Source organism: Poecilia reticulata, chromosome 10 (genome assembly GCF_904066995.2).
Source record: "Poecilia reticulata chromosome 10, P_reticulata-male-v2, whole genome shotgun sequence".
NCBI classification, from domain to species: Eukaryota; Metazoa; Chordata; class Actinopteri; order Cyprinodontiformes; family Poeciliidae; genus Poecilia; species Poecilia reticulata.
This window is the reverse complement of record NC_088839.1, coordinates 28,900,417-28,926,277: the sequence shown is the minus strand read 5'-3', so window position 1 is coordinate 28,926,277 and position 25,861 is coordinate 28,900,417. Positions and strand designations below refer to the sequence as shown.

The window sequence follows — 25,861 nt, the reverse complement described above, 5'->3', positions numbered from 1 at the left end:
CTCTGATTCCTGCTGTTTATTAGGAACTGATCCAGGCCCAATGATTCTTCCTTATACCTCCGTTGTGTACCTGCTGCCGGCTGTTCTTGTTAACTGATCCGGTTTGTTTTTCCCATATTTTTCTGCAGGTTTTGACGGCTGCCTGGCATACGTAAAGTACAACAGGGAGAACCTGCCATTTACTGGAGAGCACAGCCTTGTGGCGTTAACCAAGACCAGTTCATCTGTGAAGATCGGCTGCAGAGGACCCAACTTGTGCGAGAGCAACCCGTGTATAGACGGCTTGATGTGCGTCAACCAGTGGTACACTTATCAATGTGTCCCGCCCGGCGACTGTGCCTCTAATCCCTGCCAGAACCACGGCAGCTGCATCCCAGATCCCCACACCGGGTTCACCTGTATCTGCTCCGAATTCTACACTGGCAAGACTTGCGAAACTCTGGTGGCCTGTCTGGGCGTCCAGTGCCCTCAAGGTACCGTCTGCACCACAGCCGACAATGGTGGCTTTGTCTGCAGTCCCAGTCCTACAGTACAAGCCATGGTTCTACCCATCTGGGCTGTGCCGGCTATTGTCGGCAGCTGTGCTACCGTCCTTGCCTTGGTGGTGCTCAGCCTGATCCTGTGCAACCACTGCAAAGACCGCAACAAGACCAAAGTGCCAAAGGAACCTAAGGAGAAGAAACCTAATGAGAAGAAAAAGAAGAAGAAAAAGAAGAAGGGTAGTGAGAATGTCGCTTTCGATGATCCAGACAACATCCCACCGTATGGAGATGACATGACAGTACGAAAGCAACCAGAAGGGAACCCTAAGCCAGACATTATTGAGAGGGAGAACCCATACTTGATATATGATGAAACAGACATTCCCCACAACAATGAGACTGTTCCCAGTGCTCCTTGTGCGCCTTGTAATGGGCCAGAGGCAGATATTGAACATTATGACATTGACAATGCCAGCAGTATTGCGCCGTCAGATGCAGACATCATCCAACACTACAAGCAGTTCCGCAGCCACACTCCCAAGTTTTCAATCCAGAGACACAGCCCGCTGGGCTTTGCCAGACAGTCGCCGTTACCACTAGGTGCAACAAGCTACACTTATCAGCCTCAGTACACGCAAGCCCTGAGGTCCACTCCACTCAGCCACTCCCACTCTGCCTGTCCTACCCCCAATCCGCTTTCCAGACATTCCCCAGCTCCGTTCACCAAACCTTCTTCGTTCTACCGCAACACTCCCACCAGAGACCTCAACCTGGCTCGCCGTGAAGGCAGCCCGCTGGACATGCACAATGACATGTGCCAACCCCCGCCCATGTTCAACTACGCCACCCGGCTGGGGAGGCGCAGCAAAAGTCCACAGACGATGGCCAGCCACGGCCACACCTCCAGGCCGGGTAGCCGGCTGAAGCAGCCAATCGAACAGATCCCTCTAGAGACAGGGCCTCCAGTGGGGCTGTCCATCGAAGAGGTGGAGAGGCTTAACACGCCACGTCCACGCAACCCCAGCATCTGCAGCGCTGACCATGGGCGCTCCAGTTCAGAGGAGGACTGCCGCAGGCCGCTGTCAAGGGTCCGCAACCCAGCTGATGGTATTCCTGCTCCAGAGTCCTCGTCTGAAAGTGACTCACATGACTCCTTCACCTGTTCGGAGATGGAGTACGACAGGGAAAAGCCCGTCTCCTACAGCTCCAGAGTTCCCAAGCTCTCGCAAGTCAACGAGTCAGATGCTGACGACGAGGACTACGGCGGGAGGCTCAAGCAGAGGCGATATTCTAGCCGGCGGGCAGAAGGAGGGCCCGGCATCGCCCAGACACCTTCCACCGAGCAACACTACACACTGCCCCACAAACTGGGCCAGCAAGCTGGTGGCTTCAACTGGGACAATCTTTTGAACTGGGGGCCTGGCTTTGGACATTATGTTGACGTTTTTAAGGACTTAGCTTCACTTCCTGAGAATGCTGCAGCGAAAGACATTGAAATGAACAGCGGGGATGGCTCAGTAACCATTCTTAATGAAGGAGAAGCTGAGCAATATGTATGAGACTATTTATTACAGTGTTGTAGAATTTTGTCAATCTCCATTCTAAAAAAAGAAAGGCTGTATATTTTGTGAGTAAATTGAAGTGTATGATTTTATTGATACTCAACAGAAAAAGACGACTTTTAATGCGGTAAGGCAGAAAACCGAGGAATGATTTCATCGTTGCCACCTTGGAATAGTTTACCAGTCTTTTCTAGGTTGAAACTGTACAAACTGTGCACTCATCTCTCTGAGACCTCATTAAGTGTATCCATGGATACTGGATGGCTTATGGTAGAAAACCCTCACCCTAGTTCAATTTAGGATTTTACATAATCTCAATCAAGCATTTTTGTCCTTTATTACCAATATTTCCCCTCCCGAAATATTCTGTCAAGAGATAAGAAAGTATCTGAACAGGAACTCACAGAAGTTCATGACTACATTTATGAAAGGAGTCTATTTTTAGGGATGCATTATTAATTTTTAAAAAAGAAGCATGTGTGTTTAATCAAAGAGCACCTGACGCAGCCCTTCTGTGTGAAAACAATCACTTTCAATGTTTTTCAAACCCCACCAATGATCCGATCTCTTTTTGCCTTACTCTGGTTCCTCCTCTAAGACTGGCTAAATGTCCCAAGAGTGAAAGGTAATCACGTCTGCTGCCTTACAGACATTTGAGGATTCTGTTTCATTGGCCTGAGGAGATAGTCTTTTCGGGGAAAAAGTGTTTGTTAAGAAGAAATTGCATTAACACTCTCTGACCAGCCAATATTCTCCCTGGCACTTATGAAAATAAAAATGTTGATCCTGTAAACATGACCTGAACTAAAACTTAATGAACTTATGTACATTTTTTCTTATTTTATGAAAAATCACAGTCATTCGTCATGTTGGTGGTGTCCTTGTTCATTATGTTGACATGTATGGTTTCTACATTTTTTTGTACTGTTTATTAACTTAAATTACTTTAGCAGTGTTTTTATGCAAATTTTCATACGCTGAAATGTTATGTTCTTACTTTCAGGGAAAGTAAGATCGATTACTTATTTTTTACATTTGTTACATATGTAACATCAGTATTTTCCACTTTTGATAAAACTATAACATGCTGTATGCTTTGTACCTGTAAAAAGCCAATAACAGAATAAAAAAAGGTATTTATTTAAAAAGTTTCTCTTTCTTTCTTTCTTTCTCAGCAGCTCATTAGGATGCATTTGAGCTCAGAGGGGACAGGGCTTTCTCTGTCATAGGTCCTAAGTTATGGAATGACTTGCCTTTGCAGGTCAGAGAGGCCCCTTCACTGTCCACTTTTAAAGTTCGTCTTAAAACCCATTTATTTTACTTGGCTTTTAACTCCTGTGGGATCTAGTTTTAGAGTGTATGTTTTTGTTTTTAAACTGTAAGAGTTTTTTATTTTTTTATTTTTTTTATTATGCTGTGTTTTAATGTACAGCACTTTGTATCAGCTGTGGTTGTTTTAAAGTGCTTTATAAATAAAGTTGGTATGGTATGGTATGGTATGGTCTGCAGTTTTAAAAAATAGATAAAAATCATTTGGGAGCTGAGTTATTCTCCATCTGTGCAGGATTTTAAATGATACAGAGTCTTAACAAAACATTTAAGAAAGCATTTCAGGACCCAAATGAAACTGAGCTACGCCGCTCACAGCCAAACTAAATATGGAGCGGACTCCATGACACAGGCCTCCCTATTGCTTTGAGCAATTATTTACATGTGGTTTATTAAACAGAACCCTTATTTTTTTATCATAGCTCAGTGATTTTGCATGCTTATCTGTTTTATAACATAAAGAGGGGTCCTGAGAGGATAGAGGAGATTGACAGCTCAGATCTGGACAAATGAAATGTTCTGAAGCTGTGAAAGCGGCAACACTTAACATTGCTGAAAGTCTGGGTCAATGGAGGGGGCAAAAAGTCAGAGTTTTTGCTTTTTTGTCCAGATTTAAATTTTCACATCATTAAACTTCAAAATAATGATAATAAAAATAAAAATAAACATTGTAAGTTCTGTTTTAAAATATTTCTGTCATTTGTTCAATGACAGAACCATCCACAACCTTACGCTTTGTGTTTGGAAGTAGCAACGCTGGACAGTCTCCCTGCATTCATCCAGCTTCATCCACACTGCATATGCAGTGTGAGAAGGTCGGGTAAGTTTCTCTCATGGTGGTGCTTCAACAGTGATGCCTTCATTAGGAAAAACCAGACTTTGTAGTAAGTTTGATCTTAGTGCGAGCGTACCATTGGGATATTAATCATTTCTCGTTAAGCTGAAACTCAGCCCGATCCCAAAACTTATGCCACAAGTGGAAAATTGCCTCATCCGCAGCTGCATCCAATTTCAATTTGCACCCTGTCCTCTTCCTAACAAAAAAGTAGTTTAGGCTAAATAAATGTTATATTGTCAGTATTAGCACTTCTCTCCATATTAATAAACAATGACCAACCGCTCTGCTGTCTTTCAGTCCAGCTTCCATGCCCTCCACCATGCAGAGACTGACCCTATCAAAGTGGTTCATGAGGTCCACAGTGAAAAAACCCACAGTGCTGACGTTATGGAGCCTCACTTGACCAATCTGAGTCTTACTTAAAGAACAGGCATTTCTTTGTGTCAACAGGTAAGTTTATACGAGCGTTAACAGTAAAAGAGATTAAATAAGGGGTTCACCATGGCTCCGTCTTGGGGCCCCACCAAAGGAGGGGCACTTAAACTTTCATAGACACATAAAGACCATTACAAAGTCAGCTTTCTACCGCCTGAAGAACATTTCCAGGCTCAAGTGACATGTCCCAGCAAGATCTATAAAATTCATTAACCCTCATGTTTGGTTGAACTGATTATTGCAACAGTGTCTTCACAGGTTTGCCTAAAAAAAATTAATCAGCCAGCTGCAGCTGACAAAGAACGCTCTGCCACATAACAGAGTAAAGTCCTGCTACAGGTATAGTGTCCATTTTTTGGCAGGAATAGCAGGATGGGGAGCAAAGCAGAATAATTTGGCATTACTCTGCCCCAACAGGGTTTGAACAGAAATTTACATCAGGAATGTGGCAGAAGGAAAAACCCTGAAACCTGCAGGACAGCGGGCACTGGGGACCAGGGTCAAGAGCTCCCTCGTCATCCTCTCTATAGGTGTCGCAGAGGGGCCTCCAGCAACAAAGAGCACATTGTTTGGCACAGTGTGGTAGCATGTAAAACATCAATGAGGACAGAAGGGAATCTGTCTTCCTGATTGTCCTTGAAGCCAGCATGCTGGTGATCCCTTCAGGGGTGTTCTTGCTTTCTTTCCCACAAATGCCACTTTTGGATGTTTTCCAGACGTCTGCTTAACTTTACCAGCTTGTAGAGGAAGTTATGATGTGTTAAAGACTAATTGCAACATATATCTTTAAGAGCAAACATTGCATGTTACATAATGGGACATGGCCCTGAAGAACTTTGAACATGTGTTATTCCTGTCAGCGTAAATGTGGTTTTATTTCACAGAGCTGTGAGCTCTCGGTGTTAAAAATGACTGCTGAGTTCTCATTTTGAAACGTCAGCTGTGATGTGTTTCACAGTGGTGAGAAGCAACTTATTCATCCTGAATTGAAGGTGTGAAAGAAATGAGATTGAGTTTCCCATGATGGAGTGTTGTCTGGCAGTTTTTTTCTCTCTGCTGAGGTTGTCTAAGTCATCAAAACTTGCCTTGTGTTGATGATTTCCAAACTGACTCAAGAGTTTTCTCCGTGCTCATGGAAGGAGGGAGGAATCTTTGTCTTGCAAGATGAGAAAGATTTATTTTTCTGATTTCTAGCATGGCCCTGTAGCTTCATCCAAAGCATTTTCTAGATTAAAAACTATTCTCTTCCCTCTAATTAAGTGTTGGTTGTTTATTGGTAATCTGAGTAATTTCCCCTGTATAGTTGGACCTCAAGGTCTGGGTTACTTCTGCACAAAAAACTACCCTTGTGTTTACAAATGGGGTCCAACCGACCCCACACACGTAAAGCTTGTATCATTTGCCTCCTTGCACGCACAAGGGTTAAAAACACATTTGCAGACAGATGTATGGCCTCTCATGGTGCTGGTTTGTGTGTTGCTTATTGTCTATGTTTTTTTCTCAATTTTGTGATTAGATATTAATTTATTTTTTAAAAGTTTGATATGTTTAACCCAAGTGCGTGCGAGGACTGAGGCAAATGATACAAGTGATGCGGGTGTGGGGTCGGTTGGACCCCTTTTGTAAACACAAGGGTTAAGTGAACAGTGAAGAGAAGAACTCAGCTGGTCAGCAACCCAACAAAAAAAAAACAATAATACAGAGCATCCAATATGAATTCAGCTTTAATTGTTTTCAGTTTGCTCACAGTTTTGATCTTTGATTTTATTAGTAGGCATGTTTGGATCTTGAAACATTGGAGACTTAATTATATGACAGAGTCATAGCTAAAGACAATAACATTAAAATAATAAAGGACATGTTGCACCAGTTCTCTTATGTTTAGGATATAAACTTAATCAAAAAGCATTTACCCCTAGGTTTGTGGCTTTCTAAATTGCTGAGTCAGACTTTTTCAATCTGTTTTTTAATCTTTTTTTTTATTTTTACAGCATTGTTCATGTTGTGACAACCTCATGCATTATAATATGCATCAAAGCATGTTTTAACTCATAGCACATTAGTCTCTGCACTGTCAAAAAGCATGATGCAGAGCACATTATAATTAATGAGAACAGTGAGTGACTTTAACCTTTGAACAACTATTCCAACTTTCGTGCTTCGATGTCACCATTATGTCTCTCTTTGGTGCTGCTTTGTCCTGATCATAAGATGGCATCTCAAAAACGTTTTAATGTGTGCAGGACAGGCGCCTTGGCTTCTGCCACCATTTTCAGATGAATGTTTTAGTTCATAGAAGCTCATAGAAGCTCAAACAAGATGTTTTTGTGACACCTTTGTGTCACTTGTTCTCAGAACCGTGGAGAGTTTTAGTATAAAACAACGTTTACTTATTTTCAGAAAGTATTTTATTGATTAAAACATGTCAGCAGCTTTCAAAACAAGCTAAAGACTAAGGTATCACATCTTTTTGGCCTTTTGTTCCCCATATGCTTCAATAAAACATAAATAGTGACTGTTAACATCCATCCTCTCTCAATGAGTGAAATTTTGTTGTAAATTAGCTTTTTTTTTTTAAGAAAATGTTCCCAGTAAAGCTCTTACGCTGCTCACTGGGCCACATATGGATGGTATTTAAATTAACCAGAAAACGTCACTATCTCAAGTTGTGCTGCAGAGATTCAGTGATCTTCATACATGTACTGAGCAGCTGCTATGACAAAAACACAGGAATTAGTTTGTAAAGGGAGGTGTATGGCCATGTATATCCCTTTGTTTGATAACACACTGTATTTCACCCCCGTCTAAGGGAAAAAACTAAAATGGTGTTAAATAAAAATGCCAATATAATTGCAGGCCGAGAAATAGGATGTTGGAGAAAACAGCATTCTGTTCAGCTTTGAATTACATCTAAAAGAAAATTAATATTTACTGAAATTGCTTGTAAAATATAAAATAAAGCGTGTTTTCAACTTTCTGAATTTTAAGCTGGGCCAGGTTGCTTTTTTGTATAACGTTTTATGAAAAACATTCTAGCCAGTCTGCTCGATATTCAAATAGGAATAAATGCTGTCGTGCATTCAAAGTTTCACATTTATTCAGGCAACCTCTCTCCCTGCAGCTTGTTTTAGTGGTTGCCATGGTGATTCAGGTTGTTGATAGCTTTTGAGTTGGTCTTTTGAACATGCTTAACACATGTATGTCCTGGCACTGAAAACTTAGTTTCCCTGTGAGTTTATTAAATATTCAGTTGCATCCATGTCTGTGCACAGCTTGATGACGTAGTTAGGAGGTAGTTCAGCTGCTAGAGACGGTTTATCCACAACGGTTTCTTGTTTAGGCTGTGGGTCCACAAGGATTAAGACTTTTGGGGGACCAGAAGTGATTATTTTTGAAACCAGTTGCCAGACTGCATCAATTTCAGTGTGTACATACAGATTGCATCTTTTTTGAAACAATGATGTCGTAGCTCCATCTCTCTCTCTATCCTGCACTACACTTCACTCTAACAAACAAAAATGGCGCTGTCCGGTGTTGTTGTAGCGTTTTCGGTGCTGCAACCAAAATGGACACACATTGGCTTTCATCTCTGCGTGGTCGGGGCTTAGATATTTGTTGGAATTTTATCTGAGTTTATATTTTGATTAATTATTTCAGCCCTCCTCATGTGTCTCTACTTCCTCTGGACTCAGTTCCAGTTTTTCCTTGTCCCCTTTATTTATGTTCTCACCTGAGTGAGAAGGATCCTTGCATCAATCCAGCCGTTTTTCTGAGTTGGCTGTAAGTGTTTTTTAAAATGTAATTAAACTATTTTTATCATCACGCCACCAAACCTGCTGTTGTTGCACTTTGGATGTTCCACAACAATCACCAAATCATGATGGTAACATCCAAACATGCAGGACGCTGTTTACGGAGAACTTTAAGCAACTCCTGATGTAGTCCTTAACCAGTTCATGTTTTCATGTTAAGCTAAACAGCAAATGCAACTTTAACGTTTGTGAGGTGTTGCAGTTTCTGCCCCCTCATTAGCAGAATCTGCATATGGCTTTGCTGTGAGATAAACAAAACACAGCTCCATCCTCAGAAGGCTCATGTGGCACATAATTAACCCACTACGAAATTAGCCTAAAGTCCTGAGAGTCTTCTTCAGGTCACAACTGCATCAAAGCTATAAATTTCTCCTTTGATAAGGGTTTTAATTCTGAGTGTTCTGCAGCCAGAGTTTCCTTTAAGCAACATTAAAGCCTCCATGAGGAGCTGAAGCTGTTTGGAAATGAAAGGGAAACATAGATGCATGCGAGTCCGTGGTTGTGTGAGGAAGACGATGGCTGTTCCATCTCTGGAAAAGTTGCACTCAAACGCTGCAAAACTGCGGTTTGACTAGAGCTCAGATGGGTTTGGACTGACCCAGGCTTTGGTTGCCGCAAGCTTGAGAACATTCACAGAGGCGTATGATGGATGTTAAACAGACAGTATTGTCATCTTGAGATCTTTGGCTCAAGTGTCGCCATGAAGAACTGCTCTGGGATGTTCTGCAGAGGCAACACATCTGCTTTAGATCCACTTTACGACGCTCTGCTCGCTCAGCAACTTTCCTTTTCTTTGTTTTGTTTTATAACGCATCGGGTAATGCTGACTTAAGTGCTGGCTTAATCACACATCACTGTCAATCACTATGAACTTTTAAGGAAAAGGATTCTTCAGTTGCTTTTCCGTTCATTTATTTGAGAATGTTGCACCTTGGTTACATGCATCGTCAAACTTCTGGCATATTTCTGACCTTTGTATTTGATCCCTGTTTGACATGAATAGTATAGTTCATTAGTAATAGTCTCTAAACAAAACTAACCACAATCACATCACAGCTCATTGAAGTCAAAACAAAAAAACTTATCAGATATATAAACCCATATACATAATTGTAGCAAAAGATAACAGTGACAGGCACATTCAGTTGGGCAAAACTTACAGGTTTGAAAGATAGGAAAGAAAATATTGCCATTTTTTTTGTGAAAAACTTTGTGTACAACCTGGTAAAGTGTATTTTATTTTCTCAGCTTAAAATAAAACATTATGTTTTTAACCTGAGTGACTATTTTTGTTGAGAATAAATACATTTTAATTTTATAACTTTTTATGATCATTTTTATGTAACCACACTCAGTCTCCAGTGTGAACTTTGTGTTCCTGATGTACACAGAGAGATGAGAAAATTATAATTGGCTCCACCAATGGTGTACTCTGCTGGTGTACTGCCGCAATTCAGCGACATAAAATACAGCAGGTCAGACTGAGGTTGCTTTGAAAAACCTCAGAAGTTTCAGATTTAGGATCACAGATGGAAGTGGACTGAATCTGATTTGTATTGCTCAAATCAGACCCAGGCACACAAAAGGTCAAACAAGTTGGTTTTGGGCCACTTTTACCAGCCAGTTTACAACAAAATTTTACAAGACAGAGTTGAAACATTCCTGTGAAAATGCATCCATCCATCCATTTTCTTGCACCCTTGTCCCTTAGTGGGTCGGGAGGGGTGCTGGTGCCCATCTCCAGCTAATGTTCCGGGCGAGAGGTGGGGTCACCCTGGACAGGTCACCAGTCTGTCACAGGGCAACACAGAGACACACAGGCACCCAACCATGCACACACAGATTCACACCTAGGGACAATTTGGAGAGGCAAATTAACCTCACAGTCATGTTTTTGGACTGTGGGAGGAAACCGGAGTACCCGGAGAAAACCCACCATGCACAGGGAGAACATGCAAACTCCATGCAGAAAGACCCAGGCCGGGAATCGAACCCAGAAAACAGTGGGAAAACAGACAAAACAGAGAAAGTCCAAATAATAATACGGTCTGGTTTCTTGAAATCAAAATAAGAAAAATGTTTTGACATCTATAAAAAACCTCTGGTGGCTGGTAGTTTTCTCTTACCTGACAGAAACCTGTTTTCACTTGATTTTCATGAAGTCTTTCTATCTCAAGAAGGATCAGTCACAATCTCAGAGACTGCATCCATTAATATTAATCACACTCTGGTTAAAAACCTCTTCCAGAGGTTCCAGGTCCTGCAGATGGACCTCAAGAAACTCGAGATGTTTATCTTTGTTTTGTTGTGAGTCAAGATTTGGATGTGCATCATACATCTGTAATAACTAACATTAGAATAATTCAACTTTCTGATGTAATTGTATCGTAACTTTATGTTTTTCTTTTGAAACAAACCTTTCGGGGAAAAACAGGTCATTCTTACGTATCCATGAAAACATCTTATGTTTTCATATCCTGTCTGGTGCAAACGTGCAGATTTGGTATTTCAGTGTAAAAATGGTTCAGTTTGTGGAAATGGATGATTTAACTGATCACCAATCATTTAAAGTCTTTCTGCTTCAGATCTTTAATTTCACTCCAATGGGAAAAGTTGGGGTTAGAATAACATCCCACACAAAGATGCTATGAGTGAATCAAGCAGGTAGGGCCTGAGAACACACACACACACACACACACCCACACACACACGCCCGCACGCATGCACACACACACACACACACACACACACACCCACACACACACACACACACACACACACACACGCACGCACACCCACACACACACACATGTCCCCATCTGGCCAAATCTGATAAAAAATGATCATCGAAAAGTTTACTGCTTGTTAGGTAAGTTTCAAACCATCTCCTGCTACAGTATGTTAGGCCTTCAGAACTCCACCAGCAAGGGCGTAGAAACGAGTCTGTCATTGGGGGGGACGCATATATGAAACCTGACATATCAGTAAATACCTTGAGTAGAAATGTCAAACAATTATGCCATCAACACATCAGTAATGTGTTACTCTAATCTGACCCTTGTTTCAGTAACAAGTATTCTAACATGTTATTATTTACAATCCAATAATCAGATTAAAGTTATGCATAGTATAATGACCGTCATTCCAGGATGAACACTCACTTTAGCATTTGCCTCACAACTAGCAAGATAAATACTCTGGTAGCACAGACAGGCTACCAGATCAGATTCTGATATATCTTATTGGTCAAAAGACATTGGATTATTGGTCAAAATGCACTGATATAAATTGACTGCCAATTGAATTGGTTCTACCTCTTTCCAAAGCCAAAGTAGAAAACAGCTCATAAAATAGGACTAGGCAGTTTTAAACTCAATGCAGCAGTTTGACCAACAATAAAATCTAAAAAACAAGTTTAGTTCTTCTTGAACAACTCTCTACATCAGTGCAACAGTTTGATCTACAAAATAAATAAAAATGATGCTTTTCACATCTAACAGACACCTTAGCTCCTCACTGTTAACTCAGTCTCACTTTCCAGCCCTGCGTTTAGCAACTTACCAAACATGAGCCATAAAAAACACTGAAGCAAAAAGACTAAATGTTTTTTCCCTGTCATTTTCAGCCGCAAACATTTAACAAAAATATCTACGGATATGTGTTTCTGTCTCTGCCTCCCTCTGACTCTCTGCAACCTGGTGTTCCTGCATGGATTCATGTATTTACAACAGACACTACAGTAATGTACAGGATCAGAATGTGAACTAGATATAAAAAGTATGTTTTTATCATACAGAATAATGTATACATTATTATACATCTCAACTCTATTTACTGTGTAGCAGAAATTTTCACAAATTTATTTTTAAACCTCTCCTCGAGCACTTTTCTTATTGTCTCCTAACCATTACCCTTGTGGTGTGGAAATAATGAAAAAAATATTGAAACGTTGAAAGAAATCAACCTGACAACAGTCTTCACCTGTTCTCCTTTCTGGTTTTATTGAAATTAATAAAATTTTTATATCTTCACACTCTGAAACTCCACCTGGCTCTCCTATGTCTTCCCTGACCTGCTCCTCTCATAATAAAATAGTTTAGTTTATTTAAAAATTAAAAACGGTTAATACATATTTCAATAAACTAAATGAAGACCTCGCCAGAGCTTCATCACCTTTCTTCAACATCATTCTAGCACTGCTGTTCTCCTAAATATCTAAATAAAATAATATAATATAATATAAATACATATTAAGTGGTCAGTATGATCAGGTGTTGCTCACTTTAAATAATAAAAATGCAAATTTCGCTGCTGTTTCAGTCTCATTCTAAATCATTGTGACTAAACTAGCTAACTTTTAAACAAAGTTAGCAGTAAAATTTTGGACATGTGACTATTCCAGAATTAAAACCGCTTAACCAGAGAGATTTAGTTCTATATATGAAAGTATACTGACAACAAGATGTTAAAAACGAGCGATATTCATGGCAACATTCCTGACAGATCGTTTACCTCATTCAAACGGAGTTTCTCTGACTCGTCTGCTGCTGCCTCTACTCTCAAGTTTTATTGATGGACAGCCCTTAATCAATACATTTTAAACTGTCTGATGTCATCAAATAAGGTGAAATCTGAAACCTGAATATCTCGTTGCTAGAATTACAGTAATGTAAAATGTGTTGGGTATTTTCAGTCTTTTTAGCTTTCAGAAACCAAACGTTTCTCCTTGTGTGTGATGGCTGTAGGTTAGGTCAGAGCAGCTTCTCTCATTGTGCTTAAGCGAGAAGATTTAAGCAGGAAACAATGCCTGCTCCACTGCCAGGGTCTGAGCAGAACAAAACAAACATCCTTAATGAGCCGAGGGAGGTTGTTGTTTCTGAGTCCAAACCACAAACACAAAAAACCATCATCAAGCAGGCAAAAGGGGACATTCACTTCTTCATAGCAGCAGCAAAGTAATACCTCATTTCAATTAGGTTATATAAAAACAAGTCAGCTGACATGTCACTAAAACACATTCATAGATCATATTCAGAGTCTCTGCTGGTGTCCAGAATCTGAATGCAGGTTTGCAGATGATGCAGTCATGCTGCCTTGTGATGATTGATTCTTTATTTATTCAGTCAGTCGTCAAATAACTAATTATCCATACTTCAAAACAATTTAAACAACTTTACTGAAAAGGTACAGGCAGAAGCACAAGACTTATATTTATGCTTGTCCTACTCATCAAATTAAGCTAAATTACCCCTTCATAAATCAATGAACTCTATAAAGAAAAATAGTGTATCACTACGTATATATAAATCACTAATCAGAAACATTAAAGGAAAGAAAACAGTCTAAGAACAAAACAGACACAATACAACTTGAAGTCACGTTCTCTTTCACCCAACAAATATTTTAATTTTTTGTCAATTCTTTTGAAAACGTGAAATGGCACGCACTCTCGTCTGTCCACGCTTTCATTATTCCATAAATTCATTCCAATGACTGCAAAATGCCTTCTTTTTTCTTTTTCTGTCTTTTTTGCTTGTTGTTTTTTTTTTTTTTTTGTAAATTCACAAACATATCGCAAATCATATTTAGATCCATATTTAGATATTTACAATCGGCAGTGAACTTAATTTTACTCTTTTTTTGTATTTTTATAGAAAGCCTTATGATTTAATATATTTATAGAACTACACAGAATTGCAATTGTTTTTTGATCTTTTTTATTTTTTTATTTTGTGGCATACTGAGTGATAAATTATTTAAATGCATTTGAGTTTAGAAAAGAACAGCAGGAGTTTTGAAAGATGCCCAGAGGTGTTTTCATTATGAAGACACAACTTTAAAGACACGGTTCGGATGCTTCAGGTGAAAAAAATAAAGGAACTGAATTAATTTATTTACCTGATAAAACATTTAAGTATTTTTTTATTATTATTATTATTATTATTATTATTATTATTATTATTATTATTATTATTATTATTATTATTATTATTATTATTATTATTATTATTTTTAATTTGACTGTTTTCTCTGCTTCTCAATAGATATTTTCACACTTTTAAAGCACTGACTGACCATTTAGTTATAAATTACCATATTTTAAAAAACATACACACACTTATGTATTTTTTTTTTCATATACAAGTATGAAAAAACAGTTTATTCATCCATTTCTCCATTCATATCCTGGTAAGAAAGTGCTAAAAGCCTTAGAATGAGAAGAAATTAAAGAACTAGCTGCTCTAAAGTGAATCCATTCACCACATTTTCTCTGCTGTTTGCTGTTGTGATTTTTATGAATACCAAGTGTTTCTCCATAAACACTGTGGTGGAAGGATGCGAAGCTTTATAAAATATGGACAGCCAATCTTTCTCTATCACATACACAGGTGTGGAAGTAGCAAACAATTTACAATCTGTTTACAAAAGCAGTTGTAGTCCCTCCCTTTGACCTCCGTGCTTCTTCTCTTTCGCTGCTGAAGACACAGCAAGTTATTAGTTATGATGTCTGTAGGAAACGGCAAAGGGCTAAATGTCACAATCCACGGCACCAGCGCGGAGAATCTGTTTCCTGCATTAAAAAGAAAAAATACAAAAACGGTCGGCCCGGGAGTTGGCAGCATTTCGATGGAGCTCTGCCTGAAGTTTTACAGCAGAACTGCACAGGCTGCATTCGTCCAAACTGGAATTCCAGAAACAAAATGCAGAAACATGTGAAAGGCAGGCACACTCATTAAAACCATTAGGCCATTATGGGCTTCTCACTGGCAAATGACAGGCATTTAACCGCAGTCCGGTGACAGATCCACCGCTCTGCTAACACCTGGTGGACTTTTGAAGCTGAATAGTCTGCAAAAAGCCTCCACTTCACTCGTCTTTCACCCTCCTGACAGGCGTGCTTCAAATGCAGATAGGAAACAACAGTCACGTACAAATAAATGGCACCTTTTAAATATGGAGGAATGTACACACTTGGCAGCTGAAGGAAGTGCAACATTTTTCAGCAAAAGACGGGGAAAAAAATGCTTATTGCCTCATTGTCCCAACGCGGCTCATTGGCTACGTCAGTCGCCAGTTTCCCTGTGGATTTTCCCATGCCCCCACTATCTTTTCTCAAGTCTTAATCTTTTCATTCTGTCAGGCCTGCTCTCGGCAGCCTCCGCGCCTTTTCCAAAGGTCTGGGCTTCATGCTAATTGTCTCTCAATGGCACGGTCACCTCCCACCTACATAATGCACCTTGTTTCCTCCACTCAGTCTGGGCTGCGCCGTTTTTCTCGCACATTTAAATTCTGGAGGGAGGCGGACTGTAAAACGCTGTGCCTCGGGCTACGGCGAGGCAAAGCAGAACAACCGCACTCAAAGAAATATTTACTTCCCTTTCTTTTCTATTAAAAGTTCTGGGTGGGATTGTGGGCGGGGCGTTTTGAAAGATGAGTTGAATGTGAGATCTTTAATTTCTCTTCAACATTCATTGCAGCGCTGCTGAATCCAAGGACTTGCAAAAGTATTCACAATCCAGGACCTGTTGCAGATTTAATCACACTACGACCATGAACATCTGCATGTTTTAATGTGATTTTATGTCATAAACACAATTGTGCATAATTTTGAAGTGAAAAATAATGATACTTTATTTGAGTTCTTCACTAATAAAAGTCTGAATATATTTAAACTAATATTCTGAAATAAATTGTCAAAAGTTACCTTAGTAAACTAGTCAACCAGTTTAGGTTAGTTGACTAGGTTTTTTTTTTAAGAGGAAATGATTACAAGACAATCCTGGAAGAAAAACTGTTAGAAGCGGAAAACACTGAGGTCCACCTTCCAGCAGGGCATCAACCATGAACCTACAACCAGACCTACAGCAGATAATGTGTTAGAATGGCCCAGTCAAAGTCCAGACCTAAATACAATTTAGAATCTGTGGCAGAGTTCGAAGACTGATGCTACCAACTCTTTCCATCAAGTAAAGCTTTAGTCATATCACAACTACAACCGGTTGGTCTATAAAGCTTTATGATTATGAAGAAAATTTATACATTGAAGATTTTGACTTGTAAAAAAGTAAAAGAAAATTAAAAATAGGCTTAGCGTTTGCTTGTCTCAGTAATTTCCACCCTTTTGAATCAAAAGAGTCATTTTAACTCTCAGTCCAGGAAAATTAAATTCGTTTGGAGTCAATAATGTTACGTGACCTTTTCCTTTAAGATGCCTTATAAGTTTGGATAAATATCTACTACAGGAAATGTGTTATTTTTTAAAGAACCAACATTTTATGTCTGTTTTAGTTATAAAAGAAAGACTTGATTTTTTGCAAAGACATGTTTTTTTGCAAAAAGAATTGATACATTTTCTTCTACTGGATGTTGATATTTGCACATAGTTTCCAACCTGATAGGAAAAATTAATCTAAAAAATTACTTATTTGGTACTGTTGGTGTCATTCTGTTGTGGAAATTAAATGCACTTATTCATTGATTCAATGATGATCTTATGTTATCATATCTTTATAAAAGCCGTTGAAAAAGGTCCAACGAGCCACTTTTGCGTTTGGAGCCACAGGTTGCAGACCCCTGGTCCATCACACAGAATCTGAATGAAACACATTTCGGTTTTGGTTCCAACGTGACAAAATGTGACTTTATTGCTGAATTAGATTTTGCATCTGCTGACAGTTTGATGCATAGTTCTCAGAAGCAGCGAAAAGGCAAAGGAAGGTGAAGGTTAAGAAAATCAACAATGACGTGAATGCAGAGCACTTCTTGTGGGTTAAACGAGAGTTCTGTCGTGAAAGGAAGGCAGATTTACTGCTAATTGTGTCCACGAAGACCCAAATACGCCCTTTTTTTTCTTTGTTTTTCTCCCACTGGAGGGATCTCAACTGCTCAGGACTGAGACGACAGCCATGCACCATTAACATCTATTCAAGTGCACAGGCTTTGATCTTCTCTCAGAAGGAGAGCAAAGGGGGACCGCAAGGAGGAGGGGGGAATAAGGAGAAAAAACATCATCAACAATTCAAATGCACCCAATTATTGGACCATAAATAAAGGTCTAATTAGCATAAATTGCTTCCACATTGTTGCTATTTTTACTTCATTTCTTCTCATTTTCTGCCCTTTTTCTTCCCTGGATTTTGTGTGCACAAGCTTCTGCATTACAGGGCATGAGTTATGATTGAGATGCTTAATTTCATTGCAAAATTGCTGTGCTAATTAAAACTGGAGCATAAATATTTGCTCTTGGCGCAGCTTCTGCATGTGTTTTTATTTGGAAACACAAAAAAGCACGGCGCCATTTCAATCCGTATCGCAAAACTGTCAGTGCAGCAGCATCTGTCACTTTTCAGACAAATGGTCGTCCTTCACCTCTGGTGTCACACCGTCAGCAGTTGCCGTGCCAGTTTTAAAAAATCCAATTGTTATGTTTTCTAAAATTGGTAGCAGAAAGAAGGAAAGCTACTCAACACAGCAGCCAGGTTCACACGTTGGGCTTTGGGAAGCTTTTGCTTCCAGCCGCCGGTTCTCATAAGGAACAGCCTGTCTGCACCGTCTGGTTTGGGTTATGAAGTCACTCCTCAATGCAGAAACAAGGTGCTCAGAATCAGGTTGGTTGCAGCCTCCTCCAAAACACTGTTCCTGATCAAAAGAGGCAGAACTGCTTCCCACTTTTAAACCTTTAAAACAGTCTAGTTGTGACTCAGCTGTCTGCAAAATCCAAGATGGAGCCTGCTGCTTCCTGGGAATCAAACCTGCGTACACCAGCACTCAGTAATCATAAAAAGGTTTGAAGATGCATTCCCACGCTGAAAATGATGCTAGCAGGCTCGGGTTTTAAACCTCTATACTCTCCCACACACTTTCAACACATCTGCTCAGAGGTTCTGTTTGCAGTTTGACTTTAAGACATCTTTTGTTCTCCTGTGGCCTTGAGTTGAGCTTTTATTACACTCTAATTCATGTAAATCCTATTTATGATTTCCAGTCAAGAAAGGTGGAAGGTTACCAAAACACGTCTCTCAAGTTTAAACGCTTCACTTGGTCACTGCTGATGTCATTCGGCCTTAGTGCCTAATTAAAGCCAAAAAGTGATGTAATTTCATTCGAGCGGCGGAAGGAAAACAAACTGATTTAAATAAGTGTCCTGACCGATTAGGGAACAGAGAAGCACTTCTGGCTTCAAGAATTTGAAGTAAGGCTTGAAAAAAGTTTGGATCTTTTGAATTATTAATTTGGTTTCATTGAAAAATTACTGAGGGTTTTAGTCGCAAAACAAGATGAGCAAAAACTTGTTTTAAGAGATACTAAGTTTTTTTTCCCGTCCTCATCACTGGTGGATGGTCAGAGCTGAGAGCCAGTATAAGTAAGAAAACCAAAAAAAAAAACATCATGGTTGTTTATTTTCTAGATTATATGAGGGGCCATGAAGCTTATTTCCATTATTTTCTGTCTGATTACTGCCTATTTACAAGATTTGATCTTAAAACAAATTTGATGACAAAACATTTTAGGAATTTAGTTCCGTTTGATCATTAAGTTTCAACAGGTCCAATATCCGGACTATATGCAATTATGCCAGAATCCAGATCAATCTGGTGAACTCTTGCAGATCCTCTGCAACATCCTGCCATTTGCTCTGAGAGTAAAACTTTTAGAAGTTAAGAGAATTTAATATAAAAGGTTGACATGCCAAAACGTTGTACGTTTGAATGCAGACAGAAGTTTATCAGAAAATTATGCACTATTTATTCATTGTTTGTGTTTAAAATGTTTTAGTAGAGAATATGAAATTAGGATATCCATGTTTTACCACTGACCCTTATAAGGAAGGGTGTGAGCAGCATGTACATGATGATAATTGAAACCACTAAGACCCTCCTCTTGGCTCTGATTGGTTGTTTCTGATGAAGCAATGTATTTGTGCAGATGGCACAGGAGCTAGATGTTTTTTTCACAGAGTATCTGAATCATATTAAACTGTCACAAAAAGGGACAGTTTTAAGAAATATGTAAAAAAAACAGCTTTTTTATAAATGTTACATACTGCAAGTTTAATGTGATTGAATCACCTTTAACCATTTAGATCACCAAACCAATTCAATTGTCTTCATGACTTTGTTTTAGTCTGCCTCTTTTCTGAGTGTGTGATGTTCCAAGCGATGACCCCAGACCACTTCTGTGTTGATCAGTTTAAGAAAACCAAACACTCCCTTTGGTTCCCATCAGACACCATGAAATCAAACGGGAGACGACCTCCTCGTCCACGAACGCTGAAGTTCACTCCTACTGCGGCTGACCTGCTTCTGAACTCCCCGACTCGGTCTCGTCGTCTCAGCCAATGTAAGCAGATGCCTCTTTGGAGTTTGCTTTCAGGCTCTTATTTATGCATGCAGCGATAGCACTATCCTGCATGTGATACTTCAGGAGAGGGAAGAGTCCGCTGCCGATGGGACCAGCACTCCTTTTTCCTGCCAGCGTACCACCCAGGTTTTCCCCTGATATGCTCAGTCCTGCAGACCCTCACCTTGGAGGCCACACAGTTTGCTGCAGCACCATGAGCTCTGTTACTTTTGGTCTTTCTGTATGAAATCCATTCGGAGCTTAGATGAGTGAGCCTCACCAGCTGCAGACACAAACATAAGGAAAAGTTTGGAGAGATCAAAAATGATGCTGAAAATAAAAGTAACAAAAGTTTTCACAGATTGAATAAAACCATCCTTATACTGGATTCATGATAAAAGCATGAATTCAAAGTTGGACCAATGTTGGAATCAAAATTCATCTAGTTTAAAAAGTGACTTATTTACACATGTACACCAACATGCTGTGAAACATTCTGCCAGCTGCCACACAAGGTGAAGCAGAAGACCACACACTTTCTCTGTCACAGAGAAACTTTGTTGCAACTACATTTTAGACAAAATAAATAAATAAAAAAGAATAAATACCAAAAGTCATTTTCAAATGATTACTTTATTTATAACATTAAAAAGCTGTTCAAACCAACTTAATCCCAGGTGAAAATATTTACTCTCTCATGAGTTTGTGGTGAAGAAAGTGGTTCCTTTTATAGATACTGATGACATTGGTGCAGTCTTCTTCCAAAACTGTTTTAATTCAGCCAAGTTTTTATCCATGAATGACTTGTTTACGGTTATATTAGATAAGAAATGCAACTAAAAGAACACGTGAATACATTTGGTCACAGGATAAGCCGTTCAAAACATCAGCATCCTGCCACTTCCTGTCGTCATCTTTGTCTATTGACAATATTCACATCCGGTTGTTGATCACAACTCATTCACTGCAAAAAAAAATAGTTTCCATTGCAGTTTTGCAGTTTTGAATTACACTAATTTTGAGAAGCCACATCATTCTACCACAAAAATTAAAGTTTTTTTTGTTTGTTTGTTTTTCAAAATTGCCGTGTTTCCATGCATCAAATTTATTTTTGTAATTCCGATTTGTGCAATTATATGGAAACTGAGCTGTTGACTTTGTTTTTTTGTGTGTTTGTGAATTTCTTTAAATTAGAGCATGATGTGTTGCTGTTTGAGATATTGTAGCTTACTTCATGATGTCAGACAGGTTCTATTAAGGTGATTTTATGTTTCAGAGTCAGACAGACTGCACCTGGTCCAAATTCAATCCTTCCAATCTGCTTTCCAGACAGCCTGGTGCTGATCACAGTTAATTTATAATCTTACAAGGGGGATATTTATGTTAATATGGAATGGTGACAAATCATTCATTTGAAATCTCTTGTTTTTATTCAGGTTATCTTTAATATTAAGATCAGTTTCATGATCTAAAACAACAAGTCTGACAAAAATGAAAAAACAGTATGGAAGTTGATGCTTTTTTTAATCTAGTGTATATTACTGAAGTAGCTATCCAAAATGTCTAATAACTTTAAAAAGTGACCAAATAATGAGATATCTTGGAGTTTGTCAAGTCAACAAAAAGAGGCTTTGCATAAAAATGTGCATGTGATCAACTTCAGTAGTGAGCGGCTTGTGAAGACCCTTCAAACTGCACCTGGGCCGAATTCAATCCTTCCAATCTGCTTTCCTTGGACACAGCATCTTCCTCTTATTTGACTTTGGCTTTCTGAGATATGAAGCAGTGCGCACTAATGCTTCAAAACTGTCCACAGGGAACAGCAGGGTGAGGTGCAGAGACGGGTCTTCTGAGGAAAAGGGATTTATTGAGGTTTGGCAGTCAGGCGAGGAGACAAAAAGCTAAACTGTCTGTACAGTAACAATTATGAGACCCTATTAATGCCTTTTTTTGTACCAGTGGTTTGAAAAAGTCAGTCTTAAAGTCTGTCAGGTATTTTTATGAGGAAGTTCAAAGGATTTATGGCACCAATTTTTCTTCGTATGGATTCTCTTCTGAACAATGTTGGCAAACATGATTCGTGATCACAAAGTTTAGATAGAGGCCTGGATTTCCATCTGTCCAAAAGTCAGGATGGCCTGCATTTAGGTTTTTACTGCTTAGCAAATGGAGGTGCTTCCAAGGTTAACAGATAGCAGTAAATTCCTCTGTTTCATGCTATTATCTTTAGTAAAGGCAAATATAAAATTGTGATAGTTTTACTGGTCCTGCAAAGTCCTTTCTGGATCTAAGTCTGGAAATCCACATCTGCTGGCAAAAACAAAAGTATTCATCAGAGACATGCAGGCATTTAAGTAATCAAAGCTGGAAACAGTGTCTGCAGGTTTTGCAGAGTGTTCTAAAAGGAGCCATAATCTGAACTGATCCAAAACAGGATTTTGGTTAGCGTGCATGGCCTTTACTCACAGCGACTGTCTGACTCCGTCCACTTTGAAATGAAACCTGGTTTTATTACTTTCCACTCACTCAACCAGACTTCAAAATATACCAATAACTATGGCTAGGAGATTCATTCAGGAGCCAAATCAGAAACTTTGATTTTCAGAACCTGCTTGCTTTAATTCGCTGTTTATTTTTTTTTACTTCTGAACGTTATTTCAGGACATCAGACACCTAAACCTCCTCCATAAATATTTCTTCTGGCTTTCTGAAAGCTTTATTTTTTTAACTTGGGACAAAAGAAAAATTATTCATGAGTGAAAAAGCATTTCAGACAGCTTCCGATCTTCTCAGGAGTGGACATTTCAGCAAATTCACCCTGAGGTCAGACTGTGCGAGACACAGAGAAATAGAAAACGAGATCTCTAACAAGAGTTGGAGTGCAAAATAATTTCTCTGTGAAAAGAATATGGCAGCTCCTTTGCCAAGTTGCATTTGAACAGATCACAAGACGTCTGGTGCTTCAGACAGATGAAACCTGACTAGAGAAGTCTGGCCATGAAGAACCGATAACAAGCACTTTCACACCAAGTCTAAAGCACAGTGGTAGAGGTGTTATGATGTGGGCATGTTTTGGAGTCAGGGCAGACCCTGCAGTTATTTAATCAACTCTAGACATTTTTTTCCCCCATGTTAGTTCTTACAGTAGTAAGTTTATTTTGTTAGTTTAAAATAAATGTATTGTAAATTTGACTTAGTTCTCTACATTAGAATAGAATAGAATATAATTTATTGTCCCACAATGGTGACATTTCTGTGCCACAGCAACAAAGTGACAGACAATAATAGCAGCAACCTCACACAGATAGAATATAAAAACTGTACAACAAACAAGATACAGGATAAACAAATATTACACGTCTTAGTCAAGTTTGAAAACCTTGAATCTCATAGCGCTTCCTTCAAGATGTCTTAAATAAGAAAATATTTACAAATTATTTATGTTTGTGCATTTTTATGCACAAACATTGATTTTAGATGGTTTCACTGATCAGCTGGGTGTGAAAACAATTAGATCGTCAGTATAAACTCACATCAAGCAGAGAGACTCAGCCGTACACTTTGACAACAAAGATGTTAAAAGACATGTAAAGTTAGAGGTCGACCACAACTGTGTTCTGCAGGGATGTGGTCCAGTAATTGAAGAGGCTTTGGCTGACATTCAGGCCCAGAAATGATTTACGGTGTCCTGATGGGTTTCCCAACTCCCAGACCCGGGCGCTGGAAACAAAGCGAGCCTGGCCAGCCAGAGGCTCAGATGAAGGAGAGGCGAATGAGCCTGAAAGCGAACAAAGTCTGGAGTCTGAATCTCTAATCTGTGCAGCCTGTTGCTCATTGATGAGGTGCAGCAATGATATGCTTCCTTTGTAGTTTCTCTGACAGAACAGTCTGTGATATCCACGAGTTTTTTTCCAAATGAAAAATATTCCTTCCTAATTATAATCCTTTGTGACTTTTAGGAATCCAGTCTTCCTGATGGGGCACCAGGGCAGCTGGTTTGATTTCAAATAATGTCGACTTGAAAAGCACTTTGTTAGGGGTGTTCAAGCAAAAGCCACATTCACTAATCTGGTTAGTGGGTTGGGACTCAGTCCCAGGAGAGGTTATGTGTGGGTGTATCAATGTGTGGTATGTTTTCGAGCTGGATAAGAGGCAGGACATCAGAGAGCAGCCGGGAAGGTCTGGGTTTTCCTGGCACACAATGGCAGGAAGTGTTGCCACACTATAAATGGAAGCTGAAAGAGTTGCTTTTCTGTTACTAACCTGCAAGATTTATGTCTTCATTCTTTGTTTTCCACCTCCAAACTGTGAGAATGGAAGTAAATAAATGTGTGCATGAATTGTATTTGTCCCCCATTTTTTAAATTAGCATTTCTAATACTTTTTGTGGTCTCATAAAAGTTTAGCAACTGGATAAAAGGAAAATGAATTCAGCCAAAGTAATTTAGTTCATTTTTGAAACTATTTTTTGAAACAAAGTCCAGAAAAATGCTGTTCTTAACAACAACCAGAAAAACACATCGACTAGATGTATGGTATGGTTGACTGATGCTAATCTGCTTCTACTCCATTTCATTCACAGCCTTTGTTTGTCAACATGTATCATTTTTAAACTATAAATGAATAAAATAAATCATCCTGATCCTGAATACCACAAAATTTCAAGGCTCTCCACCTAAAGAACGTTTTCAGTGCCTTTACTGACATGGCAGGGTCTAAAATCGATGCTTCCTTGAACAGGTTAGAATAGGTCTGTGGGCAATAAAAACACACTCAAATGAGTAATTTGCAAAAGCCTCCTGCACCACTAACAAGTCAACAAAACATTTGTCTTTTCCAGCAGCCATTGTACAACACATTCGGTAGTAAAACCAGCTGATCAAACATGTTGGAGCTCAGCTGTGGTTGCTGGGTAACAGGCTCAGCAATTTGGAGGTTTTTGAAATGGTTTATTTTCCATTCTGAAGCCTCTAATAATGTTTACTTTGAATTTGTGCTTCTTTGAAAATAATTGCACCCCACAGCTTTCAATGATTATGGTGAAGAACAACTTTCAAGATTGCTTTCCAGGCACTAAAATACATTAACTTATTGTTAATGAAAAAAAAAGCTGAGTGGCTTTTTAAGTGCTCCTGCTTTTTTAGAAGGTGTTGAAACTCAACTGGAAGTATAAAATCATTCAAAAAATAAATTTTCCGTAATAGGCATCATAAAATTTCAAAGCCTTTCAACATAGCTCTTTCTCAATGAGTAAAACCGAACACACCTGCAGCCAATCCTTCATCAAGAGAACAACTGTAGCTAGGGCCAGGTTAAAAAAGTTAACACAACAGCCAGCACCACAGGAAAAGGCATATAAGGAAGAAAAGATTTCCAAAAACCACAGAAATTTATTCTGCTGGGAATCTTGCAGCAGAATAAAAAATAGTGGCCACTATTATGTAGAGGGGGTAATTAATATTACCGACGTGAATCAGAATTGTTTAAATTGTTTATGGACCAATAACCAAATCTAGTCCTGAAACTAAAATATACCAAAAAGAAAAAAACAGCTTTCAGTGTGGAAAAAGTTAAGGTTTACAAACCATTACAAGTAAAGAACAGTTCTTATTTTCACAAGCTAACAAGAATAATTGGTTGTTTATTTGGATTTTGACATAGATTGACACAGAATCAGGATGTGACTGACTTAGAAAAAGTCACAACTCTGAGAGTAAAGTTAGTGGCACTAAACCTCTTCCATAGAACCAGATATCTATCTACGTAAAATGAAACTTAAATCAGACCAAATTTTCTTCTTCTTGGTGAGTTAGAATTACAAAAATTATTTCTGTTTGCTAAATGTCAGAGATTTATTTTATAATGTCTTAGAAAACAGAAGTTCACATACAGAATGATTACTATCTCTTCAAACAGTGAAAGTCCAGATGATGATGTCATGGGTTAACTGAAGACACACCTGTGGATGTATTTTCAGGCCACCTGGTTCTTATTTTCCCCCAAAGTGGATGTTTTACTTTGCCACTGTCACTTCCCGTCTCACTCAGGACATTCCTGTCAAAT

The 25,861-nt window shown here is 39.0% G+C and overlaps 1 protein-coding gene across 2 annotated transcripts in view; it reads left to right on the top strand.

Annotated features, from left to right (window-relative positions):
- fat4 (FAT atypical cadherin 4) overlaps positions 1-3,192 on the top strand; it is a 134,572-nt gene extending 131,380 nt beyond the window's left edge. For both annotated transcript variants that reach the window (XM_008421151.3, XM_008421150.3), the window contains one exon: positions 129-3,192. In XM_008421151.3, the coding sequence (XP_008419373.2) occupies positions 129-2,041 (1,913 nt within the window). In that variant the 3' untranslated portion in view covers positions 2,042-3,192. The remainder of the gene's footprint in view (positions 1-128) is intronic.
- Positions 3,193-25,861: the final 22,669 nt, after the last annotated feature.